The 24010-nt window shown below is 38.6% G+C and overlaps 2 protein-coding genes across 3 annotated transcripts; one reads left to right on the top strand and one right to left on the bottom strand.

Annotated features, from left to right (window-relative positions):
- Nucleotides 1–73: 73 nt before the first annotated feature.
- Nucleotides 74–6883, bottom strand: FKBP7 (FKBP prolyl isomerase 7). The gene is made up of 4 exons (XM_065670247.1): nt 6484–6883; nt 5048–5199; nt 2654–2787; nt 74–2336 (listed from the first exon to the last, which is right to left on the bottom strand). Exons 1-4 carry the CDS (start codon nt 6687–6689, stop codon nt 2175–2177), a joined length of 654 nt encoding a protein of 217 aa, XP_065526319.1. The 5' UTR covers nt 6690–6883; the 3' UTR covers nt 74–2174.
- Nucleotides 6884–6927: 44 nt separating this feature from the next.
- PLEKHA3 (pleckstrin homology domain containing A3) lies at nt 6928–19903 on the top strand. 2 transcript variants are annotated; one of them, XM_065670243.1, is made up of 8 exons: nt 6928–7134; nt 10543–10659; nt 12382–12537; nt 13208–13344; nt 14332–14496; nt 15650–15693; nt 16228–16343; nt 18024–19903. In XM_065670243.1, the coding sequence occupies exons 1-8, from the start codon at nt 7095–7097 to the stop codon at nt 18149–18151; spliced, it is 903 nt and encodes a 300-aa protein (XP_065526315.1). In that variant the 5' UTR covers nt 6928–7094; the 3' UTR covers nt 18152–19903. The 2 variants fall into 2 exon arrangements, with proteins under 2 accessions (XP_065526315.1, XP_065526316.1); XM_065670244.1 differs by lacking the exon at nt 6928–7134 and adding an exon at nt 7637–7731.
- The last annotated feature ends 4107 nt before the right edge of the window (nt 19904–24010 follow it).

Below are 24010 nucleotides of genomic sequence, written 5' to 3'. Positions count from 1 at the left end.
TCAGTCTAATGTTTCATTTACAAAAGGGAACAACTAAAACTAGGGTAGGGGTTTCACATTAGGATGCTATTACCATATGTCAACAGTTTATTTAGATTACTAAAAATGTACCAGGTAGTCCACCGTCTGCATTTGACTGGATTTTGGGTCACAGCTGCTCTTGACTTTTTTACGTGTTCAGAAAAAATTGTTCATCAGACAAAGTGTTTTGGAAGCTTACAAAAATAACAGAACTACATTCTCCCAACAAAGCTTCAGGGTTAAGGTCTTAACCGGTAGGTCTCAACCACAGAAAACCACAGAAAATTAAGTCCGTTGAGAATGTAAACACCAGAGGGCACTACAGAATTGTGTCCAATGCTGAGGCTGGGAGTGCCGTTGGTTGAAGTGCTCCCTGTGCTATTTTAAACTGGGAAAACAATTCCAGAAAAGTGTTTCTACCTTTTAGCATGACTCTAAGGATAACCCAGGTATGGAAGCTTTTGTACTTGTGCTGCCACTTTCACTGTGTGCTCTGATTATTATCTGTTGAAAGGAATGCAGCCACTGCTTTTCATGTGAGAAGAGTGAAGTATGTTACACAAGTATTATGATGACATCTACACAAACAGAACAGTTAATGAGCCTGAAGTACTGTCTATTAATTATTGCTACTTCTTTACATTTTTCCTAAGTGAGGGTAACCAGAATGATGCCCAAATAATTACTTATGTTTCTATGTAGTATCTCCCGTCATCTTCCAGCTTGTGGCATAAACCACATACACACAAATATTTAAAACAAAAAGGAATATACATATGGCTTTAAATCTCAAAACAGAGCAATAGCTGTCAAAACCATTTTTTCTTTGTCACCACTTCATAATTAACATTTATTATTATTTCTGAACTATGAAGCAGTCACACTGGCCCATACATAACATGTTGGGCACTGGCTAGTAGCAGTGCAGTGCTGTATTTTGGCTTTAGTCTGAGAATAATGTTGATAACACGTCAATGTTTTAGCTGTTGCTGAGTAGCACTTATACTAAGTCAAGGACTTTTCAGTTTCCCATGCTCTGCCAGTGAGGAGGGGCACAAAAAGCTGGGAGGACACCTGACAAGGATACCTGACCTGAACTAGTCAAAGGGATATTCCATACCATAGGACAGTATATACTGAGCATAAACTGAGGGGGGTTACCTGGGAGGGGTGGATCGCTGCTTGGGTCAGGCTGGGTATCGGTCAGTGGGTGGTGAGCAACTGCATTGTGCAGCACTTGCTTTCTTGGAGGGTACTTGGGGTTTATTCCCTCTCCATTTCCTATTATTATTGTGTATTTTTATCTCAATTATTAAACTGTTCTTATCTCAACCCCTGGACTTTTATCTTTTCCCCCCTGATTCTCCTCCCCATCCCCCTGGAAGTGGGGGAAGTGAATGAGTGGCTACATGGTACTTAGATGCCTGCTGGGGTTAAACCATGGCACACCTCATCCAAGTAAATCATGATGGTGTAGATTTTTAAGCTGGTGCTGCTGAATAAACTAGCTAACTTCATAATTTTACAAAGTCAAAATTAAAAACCCACTTAAAATACTAGCTGTTCATGAATCCCATTATTCTTGTTAATGTTACAACAAAGAGGTTAAGTTTCTTTAAAAACAGTTGTGTTTCTATGTTGACATTCAATAGAGGCTGTTCATTTCCCTTAAGGCCTTTTACAGTTAAATTTGCTGCAAACAGCAATTCCCCAAGAAGCTGGCCTAGGAGCCTGCAGAAGTTTAACGGATATATCCCTTGGATTTTGTTTTCCCCTTTTATTTTATAGGGGATACAGAACTAGTTAGAACATAACTGATGTCAGCAAGTACTGGAACCATTTTTATGTGCTTGATATAACAGAAACAATTATTTTCATCAGTATTTTACACAATGAGGAAAACTACTGAGTAATACTGTAGATTAGGACATAACGCAGGAACCACAAATAACAGATCATAGTGTTTTCCAATTTTCTTTCTTTCGAGATATCTAACATTGTATTAGTTGAACGCTAAAATAAGATTTTTACAGTCATTTTAAGAGGTATAAAAAGATGGCACCATAAAAAAAAAAAATACAAAAATTTCTGTGACAAAGTATTATTATTTAAAATTCAGTGTCCAGAAAATGGCCACAGATTTTTCAAAGTACTCAGAGTTCATCATGCTGGTAGACATTGTACTCCTTTGCTGATATGAAACCATCTCCATCGTGGTCATTCTTCTTAAATATATCAGCTAAGATTTCATCATGGACTGAGGGATGACGTTCTTTGCCATCTCTTGCAAATTCTTCTTTCAAATACTGGCTTATCTAAAAGAAAAGAAAAAGTCCAACTATTGTGGCTTTTATGACAGTACTCAAAACCTATCTTCAAGGACAGCTGGGTTATATATATAAGTTATTGTGACTCCAGTGCAGACACATCTTAAGTTTGTTTCCCAGTAAGTCCAAGACATACTAAGGTATTAATCAAAGCAAATTTCAGAATTGCATGGTGTAGTTTATGTAAGCACACAGAAGCTTTACATGATCAAATGCAGCAGAGGCACCCCATGTAAAGATAATGCTATGCAACTATACCTATAGTTTTATACATTATTTATTCCAAATTAGTTACATCATATTACCTCAAGTTCAGAGAGTTTCTTGTCACCGTCCTTGTCGATTTGATTGAATGCTTCAACACTGCGAGGTCCCTTATTTACTGCATAAAGTTCAATCTCAAAGATCAGTGTTGCATTGGGTGGAATCTTGATCTGTGCTATGAATAAAAAAAGCATTTAAGAAATCATACACTATGGTCAGAGATCACACACACATGATGAATTCACACATAAAGAGTCTTGTTTTTTTGTTACAAAAGGCAGTGTTAATATTAAACTCTGAATTTAAATATATACAGCTAGACAGCAAGACTGTTCACATCCTGTTAGATAAACAATTTTGAGAGAGCTTTGCAAACAATGCAATTCCCTGAAATGAAATTATATTGCTCATATCAATTTAGCTACTTTTAAAAATTAAAAGGGTTTGTGTTATCATGAAAAACAAGTTTTTCTGAAAGTTCTCACTCTTTCACATACTATCAGATGATGGATTTTATCAAGAGAGTGGTTCTAAGGCATATGCCTTTATTAAGTATCTGCAATCTGATTTGAAAGATTATAGGAATAGACCAATGCTCATATGTATTTTCCGTATGAAGAAACAAGCAGGAAAAGTCAGGTTTTACCAACTTACTATGAATTATATCTATGGTTAAAGGTCTTGATGTAAAATACTGTTTAAAATATACATCTCATTATAAAGAAGCAACAGAATGTAAGTCATCTGATTCACACATGCACAAAAAAACCCCCAAACCAACCAACCAACCCTACCCCCCACCCCGCCACCTCCAAAGAAAAACAACCACAAACTACTAGAATATTTTGTCTGGTCTCTGAAATAAAAAAAAAAATACATTAGACTTCATTATTCCTGTGTCAAAGCATTTTCTGGTATATGATGTAAAAACACCACTGCCTATAAAACACAGGTCAGTATATCATGCATCTGGCAAAAAAAAAAAAAAAAAAAAGAAAGGGAACTGAAGAGAGTCAGTAACAAACTAATGAGATGTAAAATAGTGCCAAAAAAGCATCAAGAAATCATGCAGCATAAAAATGTAAGCATGCAAGTTGCTTCTATTCATAGCCAAAGCCAGTGAGCATGACATTGTAACCTCAAAATTTTGACAGAATTTTGAGCTTGTGCTCATCCTTCATAAACTGAAGAAAAACTAGAGAATCTACTTTGTTTGTAAACAGAAGGTAAACAAAACTATTATTCACACTATTCATCTAAAATATCCATAGTAAAAATTACAGGTTTTAGAATTCAGAAGATTTTCCTCTTACAAACTTTAGAAATGTGGAAGCTTTAAATATCTGAATATAAATCATGGTTTATACACTACAAAAGAAAGATACAATACTAGAATTCAGTACCAGTGGTTTACAAACATACATACCAACAAAGGAAAGATATGTAAAGATTTAGAAAGCCACATGCATCTTTTTTAATTCAAGATTAGGCAGGCATCTTCCCCAGCATGCAGGAATACGCTGAGACATACGCAGAGGATAGGCAGGCTGAAGAGAAATAACACTTTCTTGAAGTGCTACCTAGAACAAACAGTTAACACTAGTGTTAAAGATTTTTATCAGTGTTTTTCCTTGTTGTTATGAGACTTATGAAACATTATGCTAAAGGGGGAAAATTTATTCCTAGTGAACTTCAGTGGCTACAATGGAATTGTATGAAAGACAAAATTGGTGCATGGAATTCTGACATAATATCACTACCAAGCCATTGTTATAGAGCAGGACATACTTTTTCACAGAAACTACTACACTCTAGTCAGAGCTGAATTTATCTACAGTTAAGTGCCGAAACACTGCATAAAAACTTTTTTTTTGACTGCACACTTAAGCATCTTGAATTCAAGTCAGATTTAATGCATTGTACTGTTGCAATTATGTAATGTGATATTGTCTGCTAACCATCCAGAATGTAAGTAGTATTTTGAACAATCTGTTTATACTTATATAATTCTGTGGCATGCACTGGATTACATTCCATTTTGCTCAGAAGATGCAGTATGTCACTGAAAGGCTAAGTGAGTAAAAGTCAAATAACAGAAACTAAACATGAGTAAAATATAATAGATCAAGACAAAAAATTGCTGATATGAATAATGAAGATTTTCCTCTAACTGTCAATTTTTCATATTATGGCAAGACTTGGAAAAACACATTGGGTGCCATGTACTGAATTCTATTGCAAACTGCAAAGCCTGGGTGCGGGTCTATGAGGACTACTTAAACTGCATAGGAATGAACAGGATTAAGGTGCACAGCTGCAGTCATCACCTTCAGTGCCTCCACAAATAACTGGAGCAGCAATTGTGTCATTTACAATAATGTGTTTGAAAGGGTGTAGGAGAGGAAAGACAAAGTTTAGTATTAAAACTTTTTTACCATATCCTTGCTGTCCATATGCAAGTGATGGAGGAATGATCACTTTCCGTTTTTCTCCAGGACACATATTCATCATAGCAATGTCTAACCCTTTTATGACTTGTCCAACACCCAGAACGAACCACTTTGGATGACCTTCATTTTGCGTCCGGCTATTAAAAGAGTTGTGAATGGATAACAGTGAGTTTAGGGTTTTTTTAAATATATATATATATATATATATAAATAAATTAGTAGTCAGTAAAAGCATACATTAAATTATTAGAACACAAAAATGCTTACAGTGCAAGAATATATAACACCTTTTCTGCTACATTTATAATTAAGGTCAAATCTTGACATGTATAAGAGGCAATCTCTTTTAGAAATACAGTAAAAAAAACACTCTATGTGCCAAAAGCAGTTGCTTCAAGAGGCAAAAAAACCCCAAACAAGTAAAATGGCAAAAAATGCAAGTAAAAATTCAAGTAAAAAGTTAAATGTAGAATTATCCTGTACTATTTTCTTAAATTATACAAGTGGAGGGAATGAATAAAGATTTTAAACTAAGCTTTTGTTTTAAACTAGGCTTTTGTCTGATCAGTCCAGTATGGGTAAGCACCAAGCCAGGTACCTGAAGGAAGGAAAAGATGCTCCTCCATAGCTCTGCCCAGGTGAGTCCCAGCTCAGTAGGGTGGACCACCCACCATTAAAAGCAAGGCACTGTAAAAATAAAGCTTTCGCACAATGATTTCTGTGCAAGGCAAGCTAAAACAGCCTGAAGAAGCTGAAACAGCCTGAAGATGGATGGCACAGAGTGAAAAAGTGAAAACCTAATGCTAACACTGGGGCAAAGAGGATGGCAGTAAAATCAAGGAAGAAAGCAGTGATAAGGAAGCGGCGTAAGTACTGCAAACCACTAGTATAACTACAGGGTGCCCTGCACAGTGCCAACTATGTGGAAGTTGTCTAAAATAGCCTGCATTCCTACCAGAGCTCCTCCTCCAAACCCGAGTTTTTCTGTACAGATTACACCACAGACCATGGCAAGTGATTACACAGTGTTGGTTTTGGGTTTTTTCACCCTGTTAAAGGGGTTCTCCATGTAACGTGCTATCAGCAACCCTCCAAACTGGCTGTCAGTCTCAAGGGTTGGCTCTGGTTTACAGCTCATCTCGGTGCTGGTCCCTCTTGACCCTAGGTAAATCCTGCATCCTCTCGGCCGAATCAAAAAAGGCTGAGATGGGGGGAATCGACTAATGCTACCATCATTAGCGTGGACCTCAATCTATGCCCAAAATGGGGGTACAGTGGGTCCCTCTTTCCCAGCCAAAAGGGTTACCTCGGTTGGGTAAGCGGGACCCAGTGCTCCTGGGGATGAGACAGCTTTGCCACGTACACCACCCGGCCTGGGGCCCACCCTCTCTTCCACCCTACCCAGTGCCCTGGAAGCCCACCTGCAGTAAAACTTGGATCCGTTGCTGGCCAAGAAACCATCATAGTGCGCGTTCAGCAGATCCCCCTTCTTGCTCTTGGGGCTGCAGACCTCGGGGAGGTGCAGCACCTCTATTTTAACCTCCTCCGTCGCCGCGCCGCCTTCAGCCTGCGCCTGGGCCGCCAGCAGGGCCAGCGGCAGGAGGAGCAGCGGCAACCCGCGGCCCATGTCGCTTGGAGAAGGCCGCCGGCGTGGCACTGGACCCGCTGGGCGGAGGGGCGGGGGCTGAGCCGCGGCGATGGGCCCTGCCTAGGCCCAGGCAGCGGCAGCCCCCGGGGCGGGCGGTTGTGCGAGCCGGCCCTCTCCACTCAGGAAGTGAAAGGGACGTCAGGAAACAACGACGGCGGGCGTCGGGGGCCGAGGAGCGCGGCCGCGGCGCGCATGGGAGGTGCGGAGCGCCCCGCGGGCCGGGTGGCGCCGCCGGGGCCGCCGCGGGCCGCCGCGCCTGAGCTGAGCGGCTCCGCCTCCGCGCGCGCAGGGAGCCGCAGCGGCAGGGACGGGAGGTGAGCGCCCGTCGCCGCCCGTTCCCCGCGGTGGAGCAGGAGGATGCGGCCCAGCGTCGGGCTCTGAGCGATGGAGGGCGTCCTGTACAAGTGGACCAACTACCTGGCGGGTAGGCGGCGGGAGAGGGGCCTCGGGGAGCGGTGGTGGTTGAGGCGGCCGGGGCCTGCAGCCTCGGGGCGGTTGGCCTCATCGCGGCGTCCCGCGGGCGGCTGGGAGCCGCGTTTAACGCGGTGGCTGCGAAAGGATTCGCTGTCCGTGTTCAGGGCCGAGCGGCGCCCCGGAGCCGGCAGGCCTGGAGCTGGGGTCGGCGCCGGGGGCCGGTCCGGGGGGCGGCGCGGCTCGGCAGCGCTCCCTGCGCGCTTCCGTGTGTGTGGCGCGGGAGGGGGAGGCAGGCCGCGGCCGAGCATGAGCCCTCGCTGCCCGATGGGCACCAGAGCGGCCCACAAAGCCTCCCGACCCCGCTGTGCCCTGCCCCACAGCCTGGCCTGCGAGCTGGGTGGGCAGGTGCCTCTTGACACCGGGATAGCGCCGTGCTGGGTTGGTCAGGGACTCTGAACAGGACAGGCTGTAGGGAAGCGCCGCCCTAAGTGTTCAGTTCTGACGGCCCAGCGATGGGGTCCTCACCTCCACCTCCGATTCCTCTCAGAGGTACTGCAGCGTTAAAGCTTGGAAGGTTTCCTTGCTTGGAGTTGAGGAGTCATTCATAGTAAGTCTGAAATAATTCTTCTATGAGTCTTCAGTGCTAAATGTAGCGGTCTGAATTCTCTTCTAATTTACTTTGGGATGTTGTGTTGGGTTTTTTCTTTGTTTTTAGAGTCCGGTGCTCCTGTATCTTTACCTGCAAAACCTGCAAAACATATAAAAAAAACCCAGTTCTGCATGAAGTCTCGTGAAATGTATTTTTAGATGTGCTTCAGGCAAAAATGCACGAAATGCCTACATTTGCCATCAAAACTCTTGGTTTGTTTGCCTCATCCTCTGTTATAACAGAGATGCAATCTCCCTCCAGAGATAGTGGCGAATAGACGGTACTGTCAAGGTGAAACATTTCTCTTCTGACACTGTAATAGGACTCTGTCCCTCCAGAGCAAATTACTGTTGGATCATACACAAGTCTTAATCAGGTCTCGTGTTTGACTGCTTCAGCAGTATCTTCTTTGGCCTTTTCGTCTTTGGAACTTAACGTGTGCCGTTCTGTGTCAGCATATTCAAATTTTGACTGTGGAGTGGTGTGAAACTCAGTTCTGAAGGTGCATAAAATGTGGGCCACATTGCAGGGAATGTGCGCGCTTGATGTGAACAGATGTGTACAGAGCATAATCTTGTGTTTTACTGGGCAAATATATGTCCGCATATACTGGTGTTCCAATGAAAGAGAACAGTTGTACTGTAATTAAATAGCTATTTGGTAAGATATTTTTGTCATTTCTTCGTAATAAATGTGGAGAAAACACATACAGGAAAAATTGTGGTTATGAAAGGAATGATGAGTGTAAGTTTCTTTTCAAAGCAGAATGGAAAATGTCACTTTCTGTTATCTGACCAAAGAAATTAGTATAGCAGTATGTAAAAGGTCACAGGTAATGAGCCCTTGAGGTGTTTGGTATAAACTTCCCATTTGAAGTGTGTTATTTAATAAGTAAATGTTCAAGAGTAACTGTGATTGCTGTGCAGGCAATAGACTGTTACCTCAACACACAGCTAACTTCCGCTAAAAGTAGCCCTCTAAAACAGCAAACTGCAGAACCCTTCCTTTAGTCTGTGCTGGCAAGCTGATAGCATCTGCTCTTGCTTTTCAAAATTACAGTGCTTCAGGAACTCCCTCAATTTCTGCAGTGTAGGAGGGCAGCAAATTAGAAAAAAAAATCTAGTTAGTAAAGTTTTTAAATTTTAATACCAACTTTCTTGGAATGCTACTGTCTGTGTCTGTAGCCAGAAATAGGCTGTAGGACTTGCTCTCATTGATGGTAGAAGCCAGGCAATAAAGGAGCTTGTTACTGTTGCTGAAGCATTGTAGAAAACATTTAATTTCTCCTTCATTAAAAGCAAATCAGAAATGAAGCTTTTATTCCCCACCCCCAAATAATACATACACCTCTAAGAATTTGTGAAGTAAAGAATTGTTAAATATCTTGTCAAGCATAGGATGCTTTGTTTGCCCAGTTTGAAATCGGAGGAGGTGTTCTTGTTCTTTAGCTTGCTTCTGTGAGGCACTTGAAGTCTTTAAGTTCTTTGCTTCTGTTTTTTCCAATACCAGCATAATAGGAGGCTGGAAAAGTCATCTGTGTAGGGTCCCTTGTTAACAGAATTGAGACAGGCATTGACTTACCAGCTGTGCATGCTCTTAGGAGATAAGAGCAGCACAGAGTTAATGTTTTGTAACACAGTGTAGCAGGGAAAAAAAAAAACGCATTCATGCATTTCTGAGCTGCATTTTACAGGACAGGGTCTTTAGTACCCTAACTGAGCAGGAAGTTCAAGTTTGGTGTTAAGTGTAAAATAGAAGGATAATTAGTCTGCCTCTGTTGAACAGCTGACCTAGACTGTAGTGGGCCAGTGTAATTGTAATGCTCTACTGGAATATTTTAATTCTGTTATTTTTAGAAACAAAGGTGATTTACTAGGCAAAATGGTTTGCATTTAATTGTATTAGACATTCGGGCACCTATTCCAATGACTGATGTTCTATGAAGCTGTGATTAGAAAAAGGGAAAAAAAGGAAAGAAAAAAAACACTGCTAATACACTGTAATCCAAGAAGGCCCATGACAGTAATTTAGTATGTGTTGTAATTCTGCATAGAGTTCTCGTAGATCTTTGTGTCTATGCATCAACTGCTCTGTTTTGTAAAAGTAGTAAAGTCAGAGATTATTACATAATTTTGCTAATGTGAAGTTGATAAAAACCTTAGTAGAGGAGCTGGTGTATGCTGTCCTCACAAATGGACTTGGGCTGTAAGCCATGTCTCAGTTCTTCACGTAATACCTGACATTAAATTGTTGTTGAGCAGTGGAGCTGGGCTTCTTTCAGAGCAAGTTAGGGTGAAATACGAAGTTTTCAGTGGCACAGAATAGGCAGAGGGAGAACCATAGCAGCTGGTAACATCAGTCATTTATTTGTATCTTATAAGTAAGTTCCTACAATCTTCAGAAAGTCTACTTGAAAAATACACTTGAATGAGAACAGTTCTTTAGAGGCACATTATTTATCAGCCTTCAAAATAGGCTTTGGTGGCTAAACTGATATTTAAGTTTGCTTTAGAATGGAATATGGTGAAAACTGAAGTACTGCTGATCTTGCATCCAAAAAGAATGGGAGTGAAAATATCCATATAATACTAGTCTTATTATAGAGGGGCTGTGATCTTCAGCCTCTGCAGATTGTTTACTTCCTGGTGTGTTAAAAGAATAGTTTAATGTTTGCATTTTTAATAAAAGTTTTAAACAGCCAAAGAGCTGAGTTTGATTTGCAATTTAGTAATTAGACTAAACTTACTTTTCATTATTTGATCTCACTAGGTTGGCAGCCTCGGTGGTTTGTTTTAGACAATGGGATATTGTCATACTATGATTCACAGGATGATGTTTGCAAAGGCAGCAAAGGAAGTATAAAGATGGCTGTGTGTGAAATTAAAGGTAAGAATTAATAGATTTATGCTTGATGAAATTTTAGCTGCCAGGGAAGTAGAAGAGATCACTGTTGTGGTTTAGGCCCAGCTGGCAACTAAGGACCAGGCAGCTGCTTGCTCACTACCCTGTGGGATGGGGAGGAGAATTGGAAAAAGGTAAAACCGCATGGATTAAGAACAGTTTGATAATTGAAATAAAGTAAAATATAATAATAATAGGAAATTAAAAATAGGAAATTAAAAGAAATAAATAAAACCCAAGGAAGCCAAGTGATGCTTATCATCTGCTGACTGATGCCCAGCTCACCGACAAGTTGTGATCAGCCCCTTCTGCCCAACTGCCCCCAGTTTATGTACTGAGCATGATGTTCCGTGCGATGAAATACCCCTTTGGCTAGTTTGGGTCATCTGTCCTGGCTGTGCTCCCTCCCAGCTTCTCATGCATCTCCTCACTGGCAGAGCGTGGGAAACTGAAAGTCCTTGATTAGCGTAAGCGCTTCTTAACAACTAAAACACCTGTGTGTTATCAGCATTATTCTCAGACTAAAGCCAAAACACTGCACTGAAAGCTACTAGAAAGAAAATAAACATTGTCCCAGCTGAAACCAGGACAGACACTGAATCATGAATGCTAATTTTTCAGAAGAGCACCAGCAGTGACCCAAAAGGGGACATTATTATAAACCAGAGATGCTTAGTCTTTTGTTTTCCTGAGTAATTTTTACTTAGTCACAGTTAGCAGTAGCCCACGTGCATAAGTGATGGATATAGTAGAGTTAGTAAGTGAACTGTTTGTGTCAGACTGTACGTTTAGCATTTGGTATATCCTAATCTGTAGGTCAACCTTCTTGGCTAATAGCAAGGCATTATCTAACTCTTCAGTGCTTTCAGCTCTTCACCTCTTTCCAGATACCTGCAGATGATTGGGCTTTTGAAGTGGATATTTTATGAAAAAGTGGGAGTGCTTATTTTACATGGGCCAATAAGTATTTTTCATGTAGTAACCCCTTTTTGTTGCTGTTTCTTTAGTGTAGATGAAATCAGTCCTGTGAAGTGGAAGATGCCATTTTTTTGCTATTCCAGTAGTTTCTTGCTTGTCATCTTTTTCTTTTGGTGAGGAAAAGATAATAGTTGAAGTCTGGATTTGATGGCGTCTCCTGCATCCATGACTAGTGGTGTGTGGGTCTGAAGGAACTGTGGTTGATAACATAAAACTCAGCAGTGTATTCTTTTACAATGCAGTGTTGAGTATAATAGACTATAAACAAAAGTCCCCGTCAGGTCTTCATTCTAGGTCTCTCCAACTTGAAGCCAGATTTCATCTAGAAGGGAGATTACTTCAGTTTTTAGTCTACTCCTTTGTAAATATTTGTCCTTGCAACAAAGCTCTTCAGTTTATCATGTTTAGACCATGTTTGGAATACAACAGTTACTACAGATTTATATTCAGTATATTCTTAATGCAGAAAGAGAACGTCATTGTATTTGAGTCTGTATACTGTTTGATGTCTTGTGTTCCTTCTGACTTGAAGGCATGCTGGGGAGAAGGGTTGAGCAGCTTTGGGCTTTTTGTTATTTAGTAGTGGTGCATTGTGATTTACTGTATTACTATGGGATTGTAATAAACACTTAAAAATACTTAAATAATTTGATCAGTTTTTAATAAATAATTGCTACTGAGTTTATTTTTTTCTTCAAAAATTTTTTTTTTTTTTTTCTTCTCTATAAGTTCATGCAACAGACAACACAAGAATGGAACTAATCATCCCAGGGGAACAACATTTCTATATGAAAGCAGTTAATGCAGCTGAAAGGCAAAGGTGGCTGGTAGCACTTGGGAGTGCAAAAGCCTGTTTAGCAGATACCAGAACAAAAAAAGAAAAAGGTATGTATGTATTTCCTAGAGCATATACAATCTTGCTGCTTTTTGAAATGCTTGTTTTTAGATAGTGATAGTGCAAATATTGTGGTAGAAAGCCAATGTTGATTGTCTTCAAATATAAATTGTAATTATTTCTAGTTATCTATATGGTAAATTCCCCCTTGATGTTTGAATTAGAGGTCACCTCCATTGACCTTTTCTATCTTTAAGAAGCTCAAATACCACCAACTTCTTGTCATTAGAAGAACAAATCTACTGTTTGTAGCTGTTGTGATGCTGTTTTATTTCTGCTGTTTTGATTCTTTATAGTTAATATTGGTTTTCCCATAATTTTTCTTGGATGGTTTAATGTAACCATTTCCAGCCACTTCTGTGGGAGTAAGTTTCATCCATTAATTTTTTAGAAATTACATTGCAGCTAGAAAACTTTTCAACTTTATCTTTCCTGTATTATGCCTCTCTCATAATAGTCATTAAATTAGCATCAGTTATTCACAGGTACAAACTATTGTCTGCTTCAAGTACTGTTCTTGACTCACTGCAGAATCCAATTTTCGTCAAAAGTAAATGAAAGTGAATTTTTAAACCAACACTTAAAATGGAAAGTGCTTAAAAATTAAAATGTGTACATACATTGCATGCAGTAAGTTGATATTTCCATTATTTTTTATAGAAATAAGTGAGACCAATGAATCTCTTAAAACCAAAATGTCCGAACTTCGTCTCTACTGTGATCTTTTAATGCAGCAAGTTCATACAATACAAGAATTTGTTCACCATGATGAGACTCGCTCTCCTCCCAGCATTGAGGTATAGAATTTCTTGAATGCCGTTGGAGAACCTAGTTATATAATACACCTCAAGTTTTTGTTGACATCTTACTTTTTCATCTCCCTAATGTGAGGAGATTTAACTGAAGGTCAATTTTTGAGTGCTTGTATGTATATAATACTAACAGTGATTATATGTGCATAAAGTAGCTGGATGATTTAACTAATTATAATGTGAATTAGGAAGAAATTGTGTTATTTATCATTTAGTTAAAAGGCCAGAAGGACTCCCATATGAGATGTGCAATAATTTGTCTTGTTTCGCATCTCTGTTGTGGGCAGAGTTGGAATGACCTTGTTTATCCATTCTTTACTTATTTGTGCAGCGGAGTGTTCCATTTTTAATCAGAGAAAGTTAGTGTTACAGGTATTGGAAACCTGCAGTGCAGATACATCTCTCTGAATATGCACAAGTAGAATTATTCTAGTATTTCTGCTTTGGAATGAAAGTTGACAGTGGAAATTATGAATGACTTTGTTCTTCACATTCTTAAGCAGTGTGTGGGCATTATTCTTGTCCCCTTCTAGGGCAAAGCGAGGGGTTGCATTTAGTCCCAACACAGCAAATTGTTGTCAATGTACAGTGAGGTAAAACTGACTTGCAGGCTCCTTGCACTGAAGCAATAAAGCTGTTAACATATTCTGCTGCAGTTCATTTATCTTGCCAAATGATCTTCTGATACCCATTTGTCACTCTGAGACAAGCTTTGCAGTAAAAACATTCTGCTATTGTTGATTGATACCCTAAAGAAATTCAGATGTTAGAAAGAAATTACAATGCTGTCACATTTGTTTGCTTGAATTAATCTCATTGGAAGGTGTATATTTGATTAAATAAAATGGGAAAAGGAAGTTCTTAGTGTTAATGAGGGAAATTAGTGTATGTGTGAGCAGTGGTGGGAGAGTTGTATTTGCACCTAATTTATTTTTTTATTCTTGCTTATGCTTATGTTTCATTTATTTTCAGAACATGAATGAAGCCTCTTCCTTGCTTAGTGCCACATGTAATACATTTATCACAACGCTTGAAGAATGTGTGAAGATAGCTAATGCCAAGTTTAAGCCAGAAATGTTCCAGCTGCCTCACCCTGATCCCTTAGTTTCTCCTGTGTCACCATCACCTGTCCAAATGGTTTAGACATTTTGAAATACAATTTCTTTCTAAATGTCATTTTGTTGGTTGGATGGGGGAAAGAATGGTGGAAGACTATGCTGTTGCTGTGTGCTATGATGTCAACATCTGAGATCTTGACTGTTATGATCAATACTGGTCCTAAATATAAATCAATAATTTTCCATTCCCAGTATTTGTTTGCTAGCCTTTACATGACCAGAGTAATTTATTATACCTGTCAAGACCCTTGACATGAAGTATCTCATAAATGACGTGAGGTTTAGCTTTTCCTCAGTTCAACTGTTTCTTTGGTTTTTAGAAGGCTAGCTGTACAGTGATCTTAAAAATTTCATTACCTTGCCTTCTGTTTAAACAGATAAGTGCCTTGTGGCTTGAAGCACTTCAGCAAGATAGCATATCTTTCAGTGTATGTAATTCAAAATGTTTGTATTAATCTAACGTCCTTATCTAACAAAAAGGTGAAGATGTTACTTAGGTAACTCTTCACTACTTATTATTTCCCTTAGTAGGACAGTGTATGTAGTATCATCTTAAATGTCTTCTTGATCATACGTATAGATTCCAAGATGAACTGTCTTGTGGGATTTTGTTGTGGGAATCCCTTTCTTTGCACTTGGATCTCTTGTCTCATTATATTCAATCAGTTTACTTGCAAAGCTGATCATTATTTAATTTAAATTAGTAACTTTCTTTGATATGCTTAGAGATCTGATAGTGACAGCAGAACCACAAAGAATCAAGAGGCAGGATATGGCTTTATTGTGTAATGGGGAAGTTAAGCTGGCATTTGGTAGAGGAAAAATGTCTTGATATTTTGGTATATCATAGCAACTAACAAATGGCTCTAGGAGTAACTTTTGAGCAAGAGAGTGTGAATTCCATAGAAACAAGGTAGTATTTTTTTGTAATAAACTATTTCCTGTGTGAATGCTTTAAAACATTAATTACTGGTGGCAATCTGTTTTCATAAAGTTAAATCAGATTTTTAACTAAGAATGGTTGCTTTTAATAATAATAATAATGAAAAGATTTCGTCTCTCTTTGTAGAGACTGTAAATAAAGTAAAATTAATGTAGGTATGCATATATTCGTGTAAGTAGCTTGTGACATTTTTTGGTGTGGTTTGTTGTTTGAATTTCCCCCCCTCCAGATGAAGCGTTCCATTAGCCACCCTGGTCCTTGCTATTCAGAAAGGTAATTTTCTGTTTCATCAAGCTTTTTTCTTCTGTCTCAAAAAAGTATTGCTGAACCTGCTAGCATTAAAATCAAAATGTTGAGAAGAATAGTTCACTCGGGGAAGATATATTAAACAACATAAACTGATCTAATTTTGAAAACTAAAGGTGTAGATTATTGGTGTTAGTAGCAAATAATGCACCTGCTGTCTCTAGTACACTATAAAAATTTGTGATATAAACTTTACGCAAATGACTTATTCTGACAAGTCCATTAAATTAGACATAGAGCTTGAATGCTAACATTCTTTTTGGATGAGTATTTCAGATTCTTGAGTTATTTGCATGCAAAGAATATATTTTTTCCATTTTCAGGCTTTATAATTGTGAAAATAATGTTCTGTTGACTGTGCCATATTTAATTTAGCATAGTGAAAAATATTGATGCTAATGGTTTAATATAAGCACCAAAGTTATTTTTAATTTAAAATATTTTAAGTTTGTGTGGGTTGATACAGATTTTGCTGATTGATAGATCTCACTTATTTTGTAGGAGTAATCTGTCTGTAAAAGAACCAGTTTCATCTGCTCACCGATTTTCACAGCAGCGCAGAAGAACATACTCGGATACAGAATCTTACAGTGATGCTCCCTTTGAAGATTCTCAGAGTAAGTTAGCGAGAGCAGTGAATTTCATTTGTCCCATTCTGTACAGTTTATTACACTGTTTACAGCAGTGTGAAAGGGTATGCTGTTTACAGCCGATATCAGCATGAGGAAAAAGTCTACTGATTTTTGCAAAGATACGGTTATAGGACTCCTGTGTTATAAATCAGAGTACTTCTGTAGTTTGTTATGTGGCTGACTTCTGGCTTTCATTCAAATTGAAAAGGATCTTACAGCTGGAGTAGTTGCGTTTAAATGAGTGGGACTACTGACAAGATAAAATAGACACGTAACCAGAAAAGGGATGTTTGTACTAGTAGAGTCTTACATGAATGTTGTGGTAAGTGGTGTGGAATACTCTTGTTTGCCACCTGCTTGTTGTCACAAAGCAAATACTTTCTGTGACCTCTGTGAGTGACGGGGTAATTTCCACCCAGTGCATTGCAGAAAGATGGCGCATTTCAGTGGCTGCTTGCTTTTTTTAGAGAATGGCAGTATTCTGAAATAGCACAGCCTAGCCAACAATAAATAAAATCAACCCCCAAAATTAAGAAATTACGCTGGTGTCAGGATATTATTCCATTCTGATTAGATGGGCCTACTGAGTTAGTAGGCAGTACTGTGTTCTTTCCTTTTGAATCTTGCTGTCATTTTGACTCCATCCTAATTCCTCTCAGGGAGATTTTAACTTGTCTGGTTCTTTTTGACTAGTTGTAGTTTAGTCTTGCTTCCTTTTAGAGTGCCTAGTGCCTCACTTGGATTGAAAAAAACTGAGGCCTGTGCATTGCTGAAATCCCATGTGAGCACAGGGGTACTAATGCTTTACATTCTATCATGAAGCAAGTATTTTGCACCTCCACACCATTTCCTTGGTTCTCTGATGCTTGCATGATGCAGGGTAACCACCTCTTTCACCTCGCTCATCTGCCACCAGCATAGGGTATGCCGATATATATCCCAAGCTACTAAAACTTTAGATCCTATTCTGTGTCTCATCACGAATGTAGGTGCGCATCAGTCTAGCTTCCTACAATGCAAAGGTTTTATTGATACCCATCTGGAGCTTCTGGTGTTGGTTACCCTGTCTGACACTTTTCAGGGCTGCTGAGAAGAGTCTGACTGGTGTGCTTCTGCTAATACCAGGCTTTTTTGGTTGTAGCTGTAGTTTCTAGCTCAGTGTCTTTGTTTTTTGTTTTGGGGGGGGGTGGGTGGGTTTGTTGGTTTTCTTTTACTGTGTTAGAAGCTCCCTCTCCTACCTTCCAGTTATCTTCATTCTTTCTTGTCAGGTAGCTTAGCAATACTCAGTTTGCAGTAAATCATTAATTTAATTTTAATGATAGAAAATGTTTTAATTAAATGCTTATTGATGCATAAGTTCTTTTTTTTTTTTAAAAAAAAGCTCATGTGGTCCTCATGGGAAGTATGTCTGAACCTCACAGATTATTGTCCTTCAGAATGTAAACATCATTGTCTATATAAAAAAATAAGCTACTACTTGATTTATACAAGCTGAACATTCTTCATATCCATCATCCTTGGGCATGATATTGATTGAAGTCTTTCAGGAAAAGTCCAGAGTAATTATGCTTCTGATTGCTTATGTTTAGGAAATACTTAGCAAATAGAATAATCAACAGAGTTGTTTTGAGGTTGACAATTAAATACTGACTGATATTTTCTTAGGATCTGCGCACTGTTCTAGAAGTGCTGTCAATGGAGATCTGGTATCATCAACCATTCCTGAAGAAAATAGATCAGTATCAATGGAAAGATCTGAACTGGAAGAGACTTTTTCATCCTTTTCTTCCTGAAGCAACTGAAAGTATTCAATTTTCGATAAATAATGCTATGCAAAAGCTGCTGTAATTATACTGTTGTTACAGGAAGTAGTCATTTCCCTTTTTAGAAGGATTTCTCTGCACTTTATAGAATAACATAAAAACTATCTTTGAAGTGTATTTTATCTTTATATAGTTTATTTGCAAGAGTATTTTCCTAATATTTCACAGTTTGAATGTGCATTTTTTGGAACAAATGGTGGCTTAACAGATAAGCATCCACATTTGTAAATGTAGCTCTTTTTAAAAAGTGTGAAGGTCAGACTGATACATTAGTAAACCTGCAGGTTATAAACTTCCTCCAAGAAAAATGAAACCTTTTTGCTGAAGTTCAGCTTGTGCCATGGGCCTCTTGGTCGTTTGTACCACATCATCCACCAGGAGCTCTGATAAACCCTCCGGTGGCTTTTTTGTCTGTGTAGGGGCTGTGGGAACAGGCACTAATGGGTCTACTCTAGCAGCTTGATGGTAGTTGACATTTGCCTTCTTTAAAAACACAAGGATATACATAATCTGGTCCTTATTTGTAGCCAATGAAGTAGAAATATTTAGTGTATTTTTCTAAGTAAATGTATAAAAATAACTTAATATGAAGCATTTGTACCAAACATTGGATATTTAATAATTTTTATTTATTTATTCTTTTTGCATCAAAAATTTCTACCTACTTTCACTACTAAAGATCTAGTAAAGGCTTCAAAATGTGCATAAATTGTTTCTGGGTTGTGTAGTGTCACAAGTAGCTAATGCAGCACTGTTGAGATTGGCTCTGCTCACTTAAGATGTATTTTTAGCAAAGTATTCTGGAAGCAAGAGCTGAAATATTAGCCCATTCAGCTGCTGTTGTAGTCAATATTTGTATCTGTACTTATTTTATTTATGACATATTTATACAAGAGGAAGCTTCTGTTTTGCAACTCCTTTGTATCTTTTGAGGATGGTATACACCAGGAGATGGATTCTGCTCTCAATTACATCAGTGTAAATTTGCATTAACTGTAAGTGAGATCAGAGTCTGACTCTTAATAAATAAGTAGACTATAACAGTGCCTGCTAGCACCTTGGTCCATGAGGTTGTTAGTGTTAGCATTGTAAGCTTGTGGGAATTTTGGGGGTATTAATTTAGGGATAAACTTGGTCTATTAAGTCTTAGCTGTAGAGCACTTTAAGCAAGCCATTTACTGTGTTTGATTTACATGTTTGCTAAATAAATGTACAGGGTTTTTTGCACTCAAGCACATACCAAAATGTGTTTGTATAATCAAATCTTCTTTAATTTGGTTTGGCTAGTCTTCCTTTTGTGTTTATGAATAGTTTGGTGGTTTTGAAGCAGGCTGGAAAGGACAGATGAGAATGGAATGGAAGGTTTCCTTATAAATTTCTGAAATGCTGATTTATCTATTAACAAAATAGGTCCAAATTTTGAGGAAAAATATATGAGCTATTGTCCATGTGTAAAATACCAGTTTATCAACCGTTATGTCAGGGTCAGATGGAATGGAATAATTCGTACAAGTGAAGTTACTTGTGGATACCAGCTTAGAGCTGTCATCTGTGCTCAGTTCTGTCAGTTTTCATGCAACTAGCATATGCATATCAGCCACACACATGCTTGTACTTTTTGTTTTCTGAATGTTTGCTTTAATGTATTCTGTACGACCCAACAATTGTAAAAATAAGTATTAAAAAAGGATGTTCAGAGAAGTAAAATACACATTGCAATGAGAGTGTTGTCTTGAATCTTATGCTTAGAGATGCCTTTTTGCAATTTCACTGATATTTTTGCCAGCTTGTTCAGTGTTAATTGCAAGTCACATTAACAAATATCTTTTTCTGGCTTTCAGCTACGACAGAGAAAATAGGTTGGACTTCAGAGTGTGCAAAAGTCCTCTGAGACTGATCCCTACATATAGAAGTAAATAATAATTTTCAATACTGGATTGTTTAGACAAAACTGGTAATGATTAGATTCAAGCATAAAATTTGCATATTACTTCAGCAACTTTTTGGGGTTTCTCCATGCCACTAAAGCTGGAATGATGGCTTTGTATATATGTAACATGTTCCTGCTAAGGTTAAATCAGCCTATTTACACCTGTGCCAAACTCTCCAGCAAAAACCCTAAAACATATTTCAGTGAAATCGGTGCAGATAATTGATATGCCATTATACTTCTGGCATCTGGAGCAAAGAAGTAATTTCTGAAAATTATACTGACTGAGATTGCAACATTTAGGGGCTTTAAACTTACAAAAATTGATTTCTGTATTTCTCTCCACTTAGTGAACAGTAAGCTGGGGTTTTGTTTCTTCAGTTGTTTGTTGGTTTTTTTTTTCTCCCAGCAAAAAGCAGTCTTTGGGATAGGAAAACTTAAGAGGTTTCTTCTGCATTTAAAAAAAATATATTTAAAAATTGAAATCACAGCTATTTATGTTAAGATTATTTTCACAAACTATAAACATGAGTTTTACTTGTTTTGACATATCAGTTTTAAGTATTGTAGTGCAGCTGTTGTTCCAGCTGGGCTGAACCTAAAGGTTTCAGATCTAGAAGAGAAAGTTACTACTAAAGGGGATTTTTATAGAACCTGGGTGCCCAAATCCATAGTTGCCATCCTGAAAATCTCTGCTGTTGGAGATGTTGAAGACCAAGAACGTTGAAGACCAAAGGACCATATGGATTTTGATTATTTCACTTGTAAATCTCCACAGGTGAATGTAACGGTGTATGTACATCCTTAAAATTGCCACTGTTTTGAAAGGGCTTAGCCTCTTAGCAGCTAGCTTAAGCAGTTAACTAAGGTTTGGAAACTGGGCATTCCCCTTCCCATACAGGGCAGGAAACAGTGCTTCACTAACAAACTTACTAGAAGACAGAGTTATGGCCTGAATTTAAAACATTCTACAAGAAACACTTTAACTTTGCTCTTCCCACTGTGTGTACAGTAGCGATAAGAAGGTGTCATTTAGTAATTTGTTTTAATTGCCATTTTGATAATTGTTAAGTCTGGATGAGCAATCCAGAATGTTGTTTGGTAAGAGCATGTACACCAATAACCATATCCTGACTGTTCTAGTTGTCACACATGGGAGTGGAGGCTAAAGAGGAGAGCACAACTGTATCCTATGGATGTGTTTGTTTAATAACAACAACAAAAAGAGACAGGCCTCCTTCAGCTTTTTCTAAGGGAAGGGCAAACAGCCATCTCCAAGGCTGTTAATTGCAGATGTCAAAGGTAATTCTTTAGATCCTGTTGCTGGACAGGATTTAGAAGTGTCTTCTCTTTTTCCTGGTGTTTCATGTTCTCTTGTGATTAATACTGCTTTGGCTCCTTCTATAGCTGCCCTTTCTCAATATACTCTGTAGGCCACCTAGGCATTTTCCACAAAGTTTGGGTTACAGTTGCAGAAGTGGGTCATGATTACCTTACATGGGTCTGACGCTTATATTTCTACGCCCTATCATTTTCTGGTGTGTCAGAGTACCTTATTTTCTCTGTCATTCTTTCTCTTTTGTACTGCTGCTGTTAGTAGTGTGGCTTGTTCCACTGTGGGAATAATTGACCGATTTATTTTTTACTGTTATGCTTGCTTTTTGTTTTTTAAATAGACATTAAGCATTCAGATTTAATTTTTTTTTATAAAGCCAAGCTGTAGACCCCCCCCCCCAAAAAAAAGGGAAAAAGTCCCAACTGAAGAAGTTTTATTCATCAGAGGTGTTCTGTTCATACAATTTTCTCCCCTTGAAGTGAAAAGTTGTTGAAACTAGAGGCAAGGATAAAAGCTGAAACGCAAATAAAAGCTGAAACGCGATGTTAAGACTAGGGTTTCTTGTTTGCTAGTGTGGTAGAAAGAACCTCTGTTTTATGACGGCTATCTATCATCACAGTTACTTTTCTCGGGCTGCCAAATGTAAAATGTTAGTAGAGAACCTGTAACCCTCTACAGGTACTATACTTACTGTATACTGTAGCCCTCTACAGGTGCTATTTGTACAGCAGCTCACGGTGCTGTGTTAAAAAGTTTTCCTTATGCATTGGAACCCAGGAAACATGAAGTCCAAATGCCTTACACACATAGCGTTGTAGGATCTTTTTCTGAATTTGGCCCTATAGTGCAATAGATTTTCTCTTTAAGGAGAACAAATGTTAACTTGTACAGTATTCAACCTAATATAATAAGCAAATAATTTGAAATGTTCATTGGTCATTTTAGCTTTGTTTTTTATCCAGAGGCTGCTTAATCTAGTGTCTTGAAAATGTTACTGTTTAGGGATGTGTTCTGTGAAGCTGAATATTGAAGCTTCAGGTTATGACTTTTATCGATGTCACTATATTATCATTCACTGATCAGTCTTGTGCAAAAAAAAAATAACCAAAAACCCAACAAAGACGACACTGGCTGGGCAGGTCAGTATGTGAAGTTATCTATTAAAGATGTGTTTCAGCAAAGCCTGCAAGGAATCCTGCTTTTAGACATCTGCTTTAAGTTTGGTATGCTTGCTTAAGTAAGTACTGGACAGGTTGGGCCCAGAGAGGAGCAGGCAGAATGAACTTGCTTACACTGCCATGACAGTGTGCTTTTGTCTAGACTCAGTAGAGGCCACAGAAGACCAAGTTTCCAGTAGCATTTGTGGAAAAGAGTCCATGCTTAAATCTGCACATGTTGTCTGTCACTACTGCTGTCTGCTGAGATGACCGACTAGTGCATTGTTAGTTTTAAATTTATTACATGCTTGTGTACACAAGTTGATTGCTGGTTAAACAGGACTCTACCTATGTATTTTTGTGCCTTGTACCGAGTTTGTTGAGGTGGTTTTAAACATCTAATGGAGTTAGAATGAGAAGCTTTCTTGATTTTTTTTCTTCTTTAGAGATTAAAATAAATGGCCTTTTTTAACCTCATTTTTATTATTCTCTTTTACTTTTCTCCCTAAGGAAGAAATACCACACGCTCGTAAACTCTATAATATTGCTTCTAAATGTTCCTGGTTCCATCAATTGTGAAAGCCTGGATTTGTCCTGACCTATAACTTAGCCCTTTCAAAATCCTTATTTTTACTTCAGTCCTTGTTTCATCCGCATTTATTAGCTTTTCCTGCATTGTTTGGATAGCTAGTGGTTGATAGTATATCACAGTATCCCAGAATTGTAAAGGTTGGAAGGGACCTCTGGAGATCAGTAGATCTGGAGATTAGTTTACAGGAAATTAAGAAAAAATCTCCCAAGCTTTTCCTACTGACCAGAATGAATTCTAGAAGCAGAGTTGCTCCTTTGAACTTGATACGCTTCCCATAGATAACCAAAATCGTGCCCTGCCTGCATGGGATTTGTGATTCCCTTCCAGGAATGCAAAAACAGGCTTTTCTTCTATAGGTATGTCAGCCGACTTGAGGGATGGAGAACTGATGGGGCATGTGCCCTTCATCACCTGTGGTAGGTGAGAACTTCTAGGTCAGGGCAGTTAGGGCCATTAGTCTGTACTAGTTGCAGCTGCCAAAAAAAGGAGGCAATAGTCAGGTTTCCTAGAGGCAGTTTTTTAACCACTTTCAGCAGAGACCAGCTATAAAGAAGAGAGATTTGCAATTTATGTGTACAGGATGTAATGAAAGGCCTGTAAATTCACTGAACAGAGGGATAATAAGAACAGCATAATGTTTAGGGATGTGCTAGAAATTATCCTTCATTGATGATGAGCCCATGGTGGAAACTTAGTCTGACATTTTTTTCAGTCTGACTTCCTTGTGGTGGCCAGGCTGTTTCTGATAGATGGCTGGATTTTCAACAGCTAGTTAGCTACCTGGTTTATATTGGAGAACTGTACTGCTACCTTG

The sequence above is a fragment of the Lathamus discolor genome, chromosome 3 (assembly GCF_037157495.1).
Source record: "Lathamus discolor isolate bLatDis1 chromosome 3, bLatDis1.hap1, whole genome shotgun sequence".
Taxonomy (NCBI): Eukaryota; Metazoa; Chordata; class Aves; order Psittaciformes; family Psittacidae; genus Lathamus; species Lathamus discolor.
The sequence above is the reverse complement of the archived record's forward strand: the minus strand, read 5'-3'. Positions and strand labels throughout refer to the sequence as shown.